Raw genomic sequence first — 14584 nt, 5'->3', positions numbered from 1 at the left:
TACATTAATAAAAATATATATATATACACAAATATTGGAAAAATTCAAGGAATGGACAAAATGAATAAGGAATGAAAAATATAACTAATGAAATTACGATTTTTATAACAAAATAATTAATTTCGAAATACTTATGGTCATTTTATATAAGGTAACTAACTTAACAAAGTAAACCTAAGATTTTAAACCTATTTAAGTAAATAAAAAAATATATTTGGCAAGAACAACGATTTTTTTATTGTAACTAGTTTCTGCAAGCTGCTTTGCTTGCGTTTCCGTGGAATAAAAAATAGTCTAACTACAACACTCAGAGACATTTAATGGTAACTTAAACTATTCCTTAGTAACGATTTTGTTCCGAAAACAATAGGGATGATGACTGGGTCAAAAATATATTATTAAAACTTTTCAATACAATAAAATATTCAAAAATAATCACACTCTCATTCATAAATTTGATGAACTAATTTTAGCTAAATTTCTAGAAATAAGTCTGCTATTTGACGTAAAAATCTGATGACGTCATAATAGAGTATTTCATACAAAGTTCATAGAAAATATAGTTTTTGACGTTTCGAAAAAAGTATTGAATTTGACTAGTAGGAAACTAGCACATTGCTAAGGACTGGGTTAAGTAACCATTAAATGACTTTGAGTGTGGCAGTATGTGTTATTCCAGACCATAATCTATCTGGCTTTGTAAAAAACTTTGAAGACAGATTTAAGTCATATATGTATTTGTGCTTCATAGTTGCATTTGTGAATAAAACAATCGCAACTCATATATCTTTACATATACACATCTTTAATTATATAAAATTCAATTAAAAATAAACCTTAAAAACTAATAATTCAGTAGAAATTCGGAAAAAATCATAAATCACACTATTCAAGGCCCGAGGATGGATATTTTCTTTTAAATTTAAAATAGTTTGATATGCAAGCATTTGTACGATATTGGTCAAAATAAGAAATAAAATAAATAAAGATTTTTGCAAAAATAAATTATAATTCAAAGCCTCTTATATCTGGTAACCTTTTTTCAATTAAACTAATAACATAAAGATACGCCTTTATGCACATATAAGGTAAGCGTCCACAGGCAACGGATTTTAGTTTGTCTTGTATAGAAACTCATACAACTGCGTCCACTGATCCGCATCGTACGGACCGCATCATCGGCAATGCCTACATGCGATGCGTACTGATGACGTCATACGGAATGCGTACGATGCGGGCCTGTGAACGCTTACCTTAACAATCACTTTTCTGCATGGTTGACGTAGAGCGTTCTCCCGCACGGAGCAACTCTTTGTGTGATCCACAAATTGTTGTTTTGGGTCTGGGTGGCATGTGTATGTGAACTTGTATGTTTGTAAACGCACCTACGATACAGGAGAAAATCCTAGTGTGGGGCAACGTTTTTTTTTGTGCATATTACAAATATAAAAACTATAAAACATAATTATACGTATATATTGTTATAAAAAGTCGATTCTCTACACTACATGTGGACATTAGCTCATGACGATACCTAAGTACGTGTGTCGCCTGGACAGTCACCGCTACCATCAGTTGACTGGACAATCTCTTTACATGAGCTGCTGTTTACATGTGAACATTAGCTCATGACGATACCTAAGTACGTGTGTCGCCTGGACAGTCGCCGCTACCATCAGTTGACTGGACAATCTCTTTACATGAGCTGCTGTTTACATGTGAACATTAGCTCATGACGATACCTAAGTACGTGTGTCGCCTGGACAGTCACCGCTAAAATCAATTGACTGGACAATGTCTACACTACATTAATCAATGTTTTTCTATAATATCTTTCGTTTCATATCGCATAAGACATAGTTACTGTATTAATATCATTGTACCGTGCAGTAGAAAGCATTTTCCCACCCTTTCTCATCTTACGGGTGTGTGATACCCCGCGTAGGCGCGATTGGTGGATTTTCGCCCCTCAAAAGTTCGCACTTCTAAACTTTGATTCGTTTTATCTAAGTATTGTTATCTTATACGACAAAATAAAAAAAATACGTGTCTAATATTTTTTCATTACCTAACTGACGGACTGAATACATTTTAATTTTTCATACCCCGACATCATCCCTATTGTGTCAAAATAATATTAATATAAAAATATATAATTATCGTTGTGGCGACACCTGACAAGTGACAGATGACAGAAGTCGCACATAGACTATCGACGAGCAAATCAACGGATGACGTCATAAATATCCTGCATCGCACATGTGAAGTTTACATGCGAATTAACACGGATAGAAAATCCCAACGAACAACAGTTGGGCAGAAAGCCCGCCAGGCTGATCACCTCACCTGGTCGGAGGATCCTCCTTTTCTTAGGGAACTTTACTCTCTGTTCCCTAAATCGTCATTATGAAATACATAACATAAAATCGCGTCTTTTAATCGCAGAAGGGGTAGGCAGAGGTGCACATAATTATGTATACAATGTAACCCACATTTTCCTCAGTTATATTACGAGTCCAATCTAATACGGAGCGAGTGAATTTATTAAAATTATGGCCGTTTTCGACAATCACCCATAAACTGCCACTTATCTAAGAGTTACTTAGCATGAGGAAGCACTTAACTAACCCCTTACTTGTACTGTTGGGTGCATGAAGCAAATACAAAGAGGAGATGTCATAACTGGATTTCCCTTTAACATAATGCGTGATACTTTACGGGGAGCGCGGGACGTTACAAACCACGCCCCTCTCTATTTTCATCTAGCGGTCCCATACTACAAAAACGTTGCCAATTGTCCACATTTTAATGTGTCACTTTCTGAGCGCTTTTTTTATGGGACAAGCCCGCCACAACCTCCCATACCGCTGCAACTTCTATGCACCAGGATCTACAGTAGATACAACCATGAAAACACCGGAACACTGAAGTCCGGCGCGTCCCAGGGATATGAATAACTGTCTTGGATCCCGCAACGAAATAAATCAGAAGATGTTATTAGAGGAGAAGAAAAAGAAAACGATAGTTTCTTAGCGCTTATAACCTATCTACACCTGTTTACTTATAATATCATTGGACAGGGCCGTGTTTGTGTCACAGTGCACAATCACATTATGGCATCTCCTCTTTGTACTTGCTTCATGGGTAGGTGTGACTTATAGGTTGGTGAAAAGAGAAATGTCGTTAAGTGTCATTTATGATAGATAAACTTAAGGACATTTATGTTCAGTAATCTTAGTATGAGTTTGCTTTACGTTTAAAGTAATCGAAACGAGAGCGCGTTCGGCGCTCTGAACCCTTACTGCCGTACTTAGAGTCATTTAATGATAACTTAAACTATTCCTAAGTAACAATTTTGTATGAAAAGCAATTGCTAAGGTCTGGGTTAAGTAACCATTAGATGACTCTTACGTTGAACGAAAACGTAATGAGAGGGCGTTCGTTGATTTGCCGGCGCGAATGACCCAACCAATCAGAGTGCAGCCCGCGCTCTCATTTTAATCTCGTTATACGTAACACAAACTCGTACTAAGCCCTTTGATTGGTTGGTCCATTCGAGCCGGCCAATCCGACAACCGAACGCGCTCTGCCGGCCAATCCGACAACCGAACGCGCTCTGCCGGCCAATCCGACAACCGAACGCGATCTGCCGGCCAATCCGACAACCGAACGCGCTCTGCCGGCCAATCCGACAACCGAACGCGCTTTCGTTTCGATTACCTTAAGTCTTTGACTGCCAATAGAAAACTGTTGAAGGCAAATCCTCCGCTAACGTCGGTCACCGGTGACCACCACGGCGTTCAATGTGTTAAACGTAAAGCAAACTCATACTAAGGGTACAGGAGAGGTTGATTCGTGCATTAGACCATTAGTCAATTAAAATATAACTCTATTTCTCACACTATAAGCACCATTATCGTAAATCACTTATGTAATTAATCAGAGGAATGAAGTAGGTATTTAAAACTCTCTATGTATTTTCCTATTTAAGTTAATAATTAGTATTTTCTTTATATATCACATTAATTACGGTAATGATTTGAATGTTTAATTCTAATTAAATTAAGTAAATTGGTGTTTAAATTAGTCTACAAAATAATCTTCGGCCATTGTCAGGTTTGACGTTTCTAATTACCATACTTAGCCATTTTTATTTTTACTTAAAACATATTATTTACAAATATGCTAATAATTTGACTTTTTGTATCTTTAATAGTTTCATTTTTTATGGTATAAGCCTGTAAACGAGCAGACGGATCACCTGATGGTAAGCAATCGCCGCCGCCCATGGACACCCGAAACATAGGCGTTACAAGTGCGTTGCCGGTCTTTTGGGGGTTAGGAATTTAAGGGTTGTTTGGGAATCGGGGATTGGGAAAGGGGTAATTGGGTCTCCGGTAACCCCACTCACACAACGAAACACAACGCAAGCGTTGTTTCACGTCGGTTTTCTGTGAGGCCGTGGTATCACTGCGGTCCAGCCGATATTTCGGTAATTAGAAACATCACACCGGAGAATGACCGTCTTATAATGAAATAATATTAGTATACAGGATTCAATTTTAAAATAACATTGTATTGCTGAAAATTCCTATTACGAGAAAATCTTAATAATACTTTCCTCGACCAGGGAATCGAAGTCGAGACGTCACTTAGTCAAAGCATTTTAGTCATAATAGTCACATTACCACCTCATACAAAAACTTTAATCTACACAATTTTGCATCAACAATTAATTTTGGACAACCTGTATAAAAAAAAAACCTAACAGAAATTAAAAAACTAAACTTTAGCATTCTTTTCCGCCTCCTTTTTGGCCTTATGCCTATTTATTAAAGGCATAAAGAGCCAAAGAGAGGCTCCACAGATGAAAATTAAACCAAAAGTAAGGAACATCTTCATAAAATTTCTATCCCTTTCAAACCAGAGCCCACATATGGGCGGACCTACTAGCTGAAGCAAGCCGTTTACAAACAGACTAATACCATAAGTAGACATTAGCCTTTCTACACCTAAAATCTCAGCCATTACTAACGTCGTTACACTATTATTCACGCCTGAAGCAAGCCCAAACAGCGCACAAAACACGCTTATAGCCAAATAAGATTCTAAAAACGGTATTATGGACAAAGTGATACCCGAAAATAACAACCCGCCAACGAAATAGAAGCTCTTTGGTATTAGATTTAAGTCACAAAGTGCCGAACCGCCTATACGGCCTACTAAGTCTAGAGCTGATACCGTACTGAGTAAATAAGCCCCTCTAGCTTTATCGAAACCTATGTTTTGAGCGTGAGACGGTAGTAAAATGATAAAATTTGTGCATGAAATAGCTACGGTACTGCTAGACACTAGTATAACTAAATACGTAGGGTCTTTTAATAAAGATAAGTCGAAAAATTTATTCGGTTCTGCGGCTTTTTTAGTAGGTTTCTTCTTACAGCAAAAACAACAGTATGCCGCGTCTGCTACGCTTTCTGTGACGGATTTTAGAGAGAATTGGGAAGCAAATTCGTTTGGTTGTTCGAAAGCTGAAAGCGTTGACCCATGGAAAGGAGTAGCTACATGAGCGAAACTAGACGTTGAAAAGTTCCTTTTAGGGCCTGTGTTAGTCGTGCTTAATTTGCGACTAAAACCATCTTGAGAGCCCAATTTTTTGAGAACGCCATCATTAATAGAAGATGCGCTATAAGTTGATTTTGGTATAGGACGCGTGTAAGAAAGCTTTCTCTTGGAATGATTCTGTCTAATCTGCTGAGATGACGTCATATTTTGTATATTAGAACTTGAGAGTTTCTTGTCGGCTGTATATCCGTTCTCCGTTTTCTCTGGTGTCGTGAGAGTCATCTGAAATGTGTCTGTCGGTTCCTCTTCCTCTTCAAACAAGATGTCATCCTGAAATGATTGGTTTAGGTAATTATTTTTGTAAATATATGTTTTTTTGCGGTTTATATATAGGGAAGGTATTTACAGTTGTGTTAGGTCTTTTGTGTGTATAATAAAAGCGAAAATTAATGTAACTTATTATGTGAATAAAAAGTATCACAGGGATTTAATAGCTAAAAGTCGCCATTTTAGAAGAATTTCCAAAATTAATTATTATGTTATCGGCTTACTCACGTAACTGTTTGACGAGGAACTCGACTAGTTTCAGTAGCAGCGCGACAGTCGCCGCGTCGTGTGTCGCAGAATGCTGCTCATGAATATGAGCCTCTAGCATGGCTAAAAACTAGTCGAGTTCCACGTCAAACCGTTACGTGAGTAAGCCGATAACATAATAATTAATGTATATGTCTCACAAAAGTAATCTGAATAAAAAAATTACACAACTTGGAACAAAATATAATCACACAAAAGACCTTACACATAATTCTAGCAGCTAATAAATTAGCTTCAAGCATTAATTATTACTTTTATACTAAAATATCAATATATCTACACATAATAGTGTTATTTTTCTATTTATATACATAAGGGTCAATTTATACTAGCGCAGAGTCGAAGCGCATCGAAGCGTCTTTCCAAAACTGAACATAACAAATTCAACCTTAACTCCACAGCGTAACGCACACATTACTTCTAAGATTTTAAAAAGGCGCGCGCATTCGTCGGAATTCGCGCGTCTGCGCGCGAACAACGCTTCGACTCTGCGGTAGTGTAAATTGACCCTAAGACGTCAGAAATCGTGCGTTCAACAAAAAACTGTTACAGAACACAACATCGACTTAATTTTTAGATAAAACCAAAGGATAAAACCTTTCTATATTATAATAATTTAAACACAATAAATAAATCATGCAGTCAGTTAAATATACCAAAAAAGAAAATATCAACATTGGCAACACCATTTAAATATTTACACGTTAATGGCAACACCTAGGGTAATAATAATAACAACCACCACCGATTTTGGTAAAATTGTAAAACAGCATTTTACTGTTTTAAAATTTTACCTGTCATAAAGATTTTGAGTGACAGTATCTATAATGCATTTTAGTCCTTAGTAGCCAAATTCTCAAACGCCATTCAATTTTAAGACTTTTTCAGCAATAGTTTTATTGGGTGTTTCTTAAAAAAACTTTTATTTAACAAATCATTATTCTCCCGCTTTATTAAGCATCGTGGTAGCTTATTATCATCCTTATTTTGAATGGATTGGTTGAGAGCAGTGTCACAGCTCAATTTATTGAAACCAAATTTTGTGCTTCAATCGGCAGAATTGTTAACTTTTGGTTGAGGATAATGACGCCGTTAACTTTATTTTTGAAAATCACCCTGTTACTACCAATTCTTTGTAAAATGACAGAGATAGTACGATATTTAAGTACAACTTAAAATTGAGTAGCATTTCAATATACGGGCATAGAAGTGAAAAGCAGATATTTCAATAGTGCATATTATCTTCACCAGTTGTAATTGTTAATCCCATTGTCATAAAAAGCAATTGTTTGTTAGTATACGACAATCAGTGTTGCAAATAAACAATTGGCCAAGTCACTGCTTACACTACTCATGATTTTTTTAAGGGGGGAGAATCATTCTATGTCTTCTCTCGCCTTAGGCGAGTATCAGACTTTTACTGACTGAAAACCACCCCGTTCCTACTCCTGGTTTTTAGGCCACCACAGATGGGTCCAGTAGGGCTGATGCCTGATCCGGATCCTGATGCGGACTGCCTAACAGGTTACCGGGGCTCTGGCTCAAAAAGCAGGAGTAGGCACGAGGTGGTTTTTAATTTTTATTCAGTACGAGTCTGACACTCCCTCTCTTAAGGCGAGAAAAGTCATTAGATGATTTTCCCCCATTAAAAAAAAGGTAATGCAGTCGGCGTCAACGTCAAAACGGAGAATGACTGGGGAACCAAAAACACAGACTCTGTACTGTTGCAGCAAATTTTCAAGCCTGAAGTTGCCATCAACGTGTTTTAAAACATAATCACTTTCGTTAAACGTTATAACAAATAGCAGTTATTTAAAACAACAGTTTTTATATACAGTTATTTCACATAAACAGCGTATTTTTGAAAATGAAACAGTATTATATCATGTTATGAAAACTCCTGTACCTAATTACTTTAAAATCTACAATAATGGAAATAAATAAATAAACAATGAATGGAAGAAATGTATGTACGCGCATAACTCCCGATAATGTTAAGAGTACTTTTCCACCAGAGATGTGCTATGCTACGTTGCTGTGAATGCGCATAGCGCAGCACTGGTGGAAATTGACTCAGCTAAGCTATGTATTTCAATGGAAAGATGGGTGGCATAGATGGATTCCCTACTATCAATTTCTTCGCACAGCTACATATCTTAGTATCAGTGGAAACGATTGCATAGTTTCACAGCTAAAAATGCTTTAAGATATACGATATATGTCTGTCTGTCAGTCAGTCCCTTAGTGACGCTATTTGCTCGTTCCAAGAAGAAGAACGAATAAGGGGCAAACGAGTAGACGGGTCACCTGATGGTAAGCGATCAGCGCCGCCCATGGACACCCGCAACACCAAAGGAGTCACAGGTGCGTTGCCGGCCTTTATTTTAAAAAGGAATACACTCTTTTCTTGAAGGTTTGATAACTCGACTCCATTGTCATTTTACGAGTTGGTGGTATCGAAGTTTCAGTTGTTTTTTTTTTAACTAATAGAGTAAAGTAATTAAATACAGGAGTTATAGAAAAACAGAAAGTGATTATTTTTTCTTGATTAATGAAAATGTTAGTGTAATATAAGGTGTTCTAAAAGTATCTGCCACGTCTTTAAGGTAAACGTCCACAGGCCCGCATCGTACGCATTCCGTATGACGTCATCGGTACGCATCGCATGTAGGCATTGCTGATGATGCGGTCCGTACGATGCGGATCAGTGGATGCAGTTGTATAAGTTTCTATACAAGACAAACTAAAATCCGTTGCGTGCGATGCGTACGTTGCGGGCCTGTGGACGCTTGCCATTAATGGGAGGTAGTGTTGTGTTTGAAGATTACTATAGTGAAGAAACGTAGCCTACGTTCCATTAAAGCCGTGGCACATACTTTTAGAACACCTTTTGTGTATAAACCTAGGAATCACTACATTATCAAAAGAATATTACGTTTGACTTAGGCCAAGGTTTGTGAAATGTTTGCAAGCAATGAAACAATGAATTTATTTCCGCAAATAGGCTACAAAAGAATCTTAATTTAATCTTTTATTTTAGGGGACAAAAGAGCACGTTAATACGACAAAATAATTTAAAAAAATCTAGATAAGTTCGGCATTTCCTATCGGACTATTCTGAGAAGAAATGCCCAAACAAACTCAGAGGTCATTATCTCAGTATACAATGTAACACCTACTTTTCACCAGTTATTGTATGGTGTATGTTATGAGTCTCATAAAATAGGGGGTCGTATGGTACGACCATAGGTTAATCCATATATACGACTCATATACCAGGTATAGTTAAAAAATCTATGCTATCACATAAAATAAATGTGAAAGTTTTTTTTGTTTGGATGTTTGTCTAACAACCACGCTGAAACTACTAAACGGATTTTAATTAAATTTAGTCTTATATAATAACCCGTCTTATACAGACAGGGTATGAACCGACTCGGGTGATACGATCTTATTATCCCACGGGAACGTGGGCCAAGCGCTAGCAGAAGCTAGTTATTAATAATTTCTGAAAACTGTAGGGCTACTCTGGTTCTCGAATGCGAAGTTTCGTTTAATCTTCGGCCGTAGGTTTTATTGATTTACTAATAAAATTACTTGAAATAACGTTTTATTTTTAATTTCATATCAAAACCTATTTATTTATCTTCATTTTGTTCACGAAAGTTCGCAATAAATGGAATTGTAGTACGAAATCTGCGAAGTTTCGGAAGAAACTTCGTTTTTCGTTGAATTAGAGTAGGCCCCCTGTTTATATTATCTATTCTACTTTTAAGTTATATTTTTTTAAATTAATCGCAAAAGCTTGAAATTAAGCGGTGAATACACAGTATAAACATAACAGTTTTAGTACATATAAAACATCTATTGAAAAAGCATCTATGGGACGGACAGACATACATTTCTACGCACAAATATTTCAAGGTCATAGTTTCTACAACATTATATGAGTAGAAGACATTTGTAGCACCCCTAATCTTTCCGCGGATGTAGTAAAAGCCGACTAAGAGACTACATATTTGACAGAGACCGGGCAGTAGCGCTCTCTGTTCAGAATAAGACCCACTCGACACGACCAAAAGCTTGTAAAATCGACTAAAAGGACGTCACTAGTTTAACCTCTGTCATCGGTAGCACTCGCTGACATGTTGACACTGTCAGCTGTCATATTGATGCTGTCAGCTGTCATATTGACGCTGTCAGCTGTCATATTGACGCTGTCAGCTGTCAAATGTGACAGATGTGTACATTTTCCCCCGCTAAGAGATATAACGGCTATTCAGATTTGAACTTTGAACGCGAATGCGCGTTACAAATACGTTGTTTTATGTTCTGTTTCCAATAAATTTTAAATACTGTTAAAGTATTTAGTTTTTACTTAAATGTACCTACACCCCTTTTAATAGTTATTTCGTATTCATTCCATGCATAACTTATAATGTAACTTAAGTACTAAGTTATGATTTAATTTAACCAAAGAAATAGCCAGCAAGTTAGCTAGTTAGGAGAAGAAAGAAAGAAAGTAAGAGATGTTATCGTTTATACCAGAGAAGAGAGATAGTTAAGGGATTTAATATAGAATTCACATCAATAAATAACCTATAAGGGACCAACGGCCTCTTCTTACACGGAGAAGGTTTGGCCATTAATCACCAGGCTGGCTCAATGTGAAAACGTGGATGCCGGCCTAATTAGAAATTATAAGCCCAGGTTTTCTCACGATGATTTCCTTCACCGTTTGTTTAACTTGAAACAACGCAAGTTGTTTCACGTCGGTTTTCTGTGAGGGATTCCCGCACGGAGGACAACTCATTGTGTGATCCACAAATTGTTGAGTGATGTAAAATTATATGTTTGTGTTTGTAAACGCACCCATGATAAAGGACTTAATATTAGTATGGGGCCGTTTTAATAAAAATAATTCAATATTAAAATCCCTTTAACGTTAGAATCTCTAATCACCCTATTTTAACACCAGGGACCTTACTCTTGAAACCAATTCTAATCGATCGACATCACAAATAAATACTTTGACTTTGACTTTGATATTATGAACGTACTCTAGAGTTGCAACACTAGCGCCCATTGCATCCGTATTGCGTGGATATTGAATGAACTAAATGGTATTGAGTTTGGCTTTATATTCCGTACTCTGAATGCTATTGTAACAGCTACGATTGGGGTTGTATAGTTTTGACATTGAATAATTATTGAGATTTTATTGCATTGATATTGAGATTGGTTTCAAGAGTAAACGCCCAGAGCCCCTAAATCATAAGCAGCGCCACCTATGCGTAAGTTGTGAAACTATGACCACCTTAATAATTATATACATATAAAAACATAGAATAAACATAAGTCTTTACAGGCACGGGTTCAGAAAAACTGTACTTTCTAATTACTTTACAATAACTGACAACATTGTATAAAAATATTAGAATAATATTCACCATTTATTCAAACATCTGTTGAATGGTGCTCGACTAGTTTCAAGCCACATCGGGACCCATAAAATAGAACGCAACAACCGAACGCATCGCGTAAGAGATTTCAAAAACTGTAGATAAAGTACGATAATTCATGGAACATGAAAAAACAGAAATCGATCAAAAAAACAACATTAATCACTTTCCAACCTTACTACTAAAAGAATAAGATCGAAAATCTATTAAACAAATTCCAATTTCATTTTCTTTACCAAAAACCCAGTGCCTGAAAAGACATTACATTTATTCTTTTTTTTTTAAACCATTTTCAATACATATAGGAACACAGAATAAAAATGAATTTGCTTACTGTAACGTTGCGATGTTCACCATGATGAATAATAAAGTTTCATTTTCAAAAACACACTTTATAACCCCCCCCCCCCTCTCAAAGGGGGTAAGCAGGGGTGTGCTTGTTGCACGAGATGATTAAAAAATGTGAGATATGTTATATTATACCTCATCTACTTCACCCCTTTAGGGTTTATTTATTTATTTATACTAGCGCAGAGTCGAAACGCATCGATGCGTCTTTCCAAAACTGAACAAAACAAATTCAACCTTAACTCCACAGCGTAACGCACATATTACTTCTGAGATTTTAAAAAGGCGTGCGCATTAGTCGGATTTCGCGCGAACATCGCTTCGAGTCTGCGCTAGTATAAATTGACCCTTACGCTGTGGAGTTAAGGTTGAATTTGTTATGTGCAGTCTTGGATAGACGCTTCGATGCGCTTCGACTCTGCGCTAGTATAAATTGATTCTTACTGTATGAGGTACGGTAATTACTAGTTATACGGTAATTACGTTAATTTTAAATAGAAAATGTCCGTATTATATATATTTTTTTCAAATATACAATCAATTAGACTCAACCAAGGCATCGAACTACCAAAAGGACTGTACCCTTAGTACAAGTTTGCTTTACGTTTAAAGTAATCGAAACGAGAGTGGGAGAGCCATGCTTCGGCACTGCTGGGCCGGCTCGACCGAAGTGATACCACGGCCGAGCAGTAAACCGACGTGAAACAACGCTTGCGTTGTGTGAGTGAGGTTACCGGAGGCCCAATTAAACCCCCGTCCTAGCCCCGATTCCCAAACAATCCTAAATTTACTAACCACCACGAGTGTCCATTGGGCGGCAGCGATTGCTTACCATCAGGTGATCCGTCTACTCGTTTACCGGCTTATTACAAAAATAAACGAGAGCGCGTTCGGCGCTCTGATTGGTTGGTTTATTTGAGCCGGCCAATTAGAGCGCCGAACGTTCTCTCGTTTCGATTACTTTAAACGTAAAGCAAACTCGTACTAAGGGTACCGGTTGCCATGCTCGGTAGTCGCACATGTAATTGTATAAGTCTTTTCTTAAGCTTTATTTTATCATTATACAAAACATTGCGGACTTAAAACATTAATAATTTGTAAAAAAAAATACTATAAAAAGAATATCACGATTTAAAAAAAACATGAATTATTATTTGAAACACACACAAATGTTGTGAAATAATGTTTTTGAATTTTCCTTAAACCGTTGCGAAATGAAACCAAAAGCGCCCCTATTGTTCTTGAATAGGGTCAAAACGCATGAAATATATTATTTAAACAAATGATTTCCTGTAACCCAAAAAAAAACAATATTGGCAAAGTTAGCCCTAGTACTCAACACTAGTAAAAAAAAAAACAATAAAAAAGAAACAAAAACAAATTAACTTTTAATAAGTATAACCTAACTTTGCCAAAATGTGTAATAACCATTTATGTCTAAAATGTAACCAAAAGTGTCAAAATTGTAATACCACACTTCATTTAATAACCATTTTATTTTTCAAAGCACACTCACTCATCCCAAGTAACCAACTCATTCAATATTTTTTCAAAAGCATAACCAACTCACTCATCAGTGTGTAACAAACTGAACTGATGTATCGCAATCGTAGAACCACCAAACTAATCAGAGTGTAAACTCATTCAAAGTGCAAATTTACTTTACTATAAGAAAGAATGCAATCCAGTCCTTTGCAGAACTAATCTCGATAGTAATATGAGCGTTAAGGGCAATTTCAAAGGATTTACTATAAGAATCCCGTTAAATAATAATGATCAAAATACAAATACTAGGATAAACTGTTCTATAAAAGATTGCATTCCCTCTATAACTAATTCAGTATCAAACTTTAACCAACTTATTCATAACTCAAACCAACTCAGTATAAACTGTAACCAACTCACTATAAAAGTGTAACCAACTCACTCAAAGTGAAACCAACTCACTCACAAGTGAAACCAACTCACTCAAAGTGTAACCAACTCACTCAAAGTGTAACCAACTCACTATAAAGCGTAATCTACTAACCTGTGGACCGTCTTCATCCTCTTCAGGCTCCTTGTACTTCCGAACCATGTGCTCTTCCACTGGTTGGAACAGCAACGCAGCTGCCCACACATTGAGCATAATACCGCCCAGTATTAGAACTGCTCCTCTGAAAAAAGTAGAATAGATAGTTTGAGTTAAAGATTTTTATCACGTGGGAGAGCCATGCTTTCGCCCGGAGTGATGCCACGGTCCGAGCAGAAAACTGACGTGAAACAACGCTTGTGTTGTGTAGGGGGTTACCGGGGGCCCAATTACCTAGATCCCCATTCTTCCCAATGCCTGATTTCTAACAATCCTCAAAATCCTAACCCCAAAAGGCCGGTAACGCATTTGCAACGCCTCTGGTGTTTCGGGTGTCCATAGGCGGCGGCGATTGCTTATCATCAGGTGATCCGTCTGCTCGTTTGCCGGCCTAAAGCATATAAAACAGCCTCATATCATGAAACAAGTACATCCTTGTGTGATGATTATAAGACGTTCCATCCCTCCCCTCGTCGTCAATCCCTAAAATGCGTATCTACGCAACGTACTTGTAATTTCTGACGTCATGGGCGGCTATAGACGG

General features: G+C 37.0%; 1 protein-coding gene and 1 long non-coding RNA gene across 7 annotated transcripts in view; both read right to left on the bottom strand.

The window, feature by feature from the left end:
• Positions 1-14584, bottom strand: part of LOC118281055 (monocarboxylate transporter 12) — a 122878-nt gene that overhangs the window by 66491 nt on the left and 41803 nt on the right. For 5 of the 6 annotated variants that reach the window (XR_007706350.1, XM_050700936.1, XM_050700938.1 and 2 more), the window contains one exon: positions 13999-14125. Coding sequence is in view for 4 of the 6 variants with exons in the window: in XM_050700936.1 (XP_050556893.1) it covers positions 13999-14125 (127 nt within the window). In the remaining 2 variants the exon portion in view is untranslated. Of the gene's footprint in view, positions 1-4261; positions 5896-13998; positions 14126-14584 lie in introns of all 6 variants that reach the window. The other variant, XR_007706351.1, reaches the window with a different exon arrangement.
• LOC126911878 (uncharacterized) lies at positions 734-4255 on the bottom strand. The gene is made up of 2 exons (XR_007706379.1): positions 1743-4255; positions 734-1638 (listed from the first exon to the last, which is right to left on the bottom strand). It is a non-coding gene; the product is annotated as an uncharacterized LOC126911878 (long non-coding RNA).

The sequence above is a fragment of the Spodoptera frugiperda genome, chromosome 19 (assembly GCF_023101765.2).
Source record: "Spodoptera frugiperda isolate SF20-4 chromosome 19, AGI-APGP_CSIRO_Sfru_2.0, whole genome shotgun sequence".
NCBI classification, from domain to species: Eukaryota; Metazoa; Arthropoda; class Insecta; order Lepidoptera; family Noctuidae; genus Spodoptera; species Spodoptera frugiperda.
This window is presented reverse-complemented; position numbering and strand designations above follow the sequence as displayed.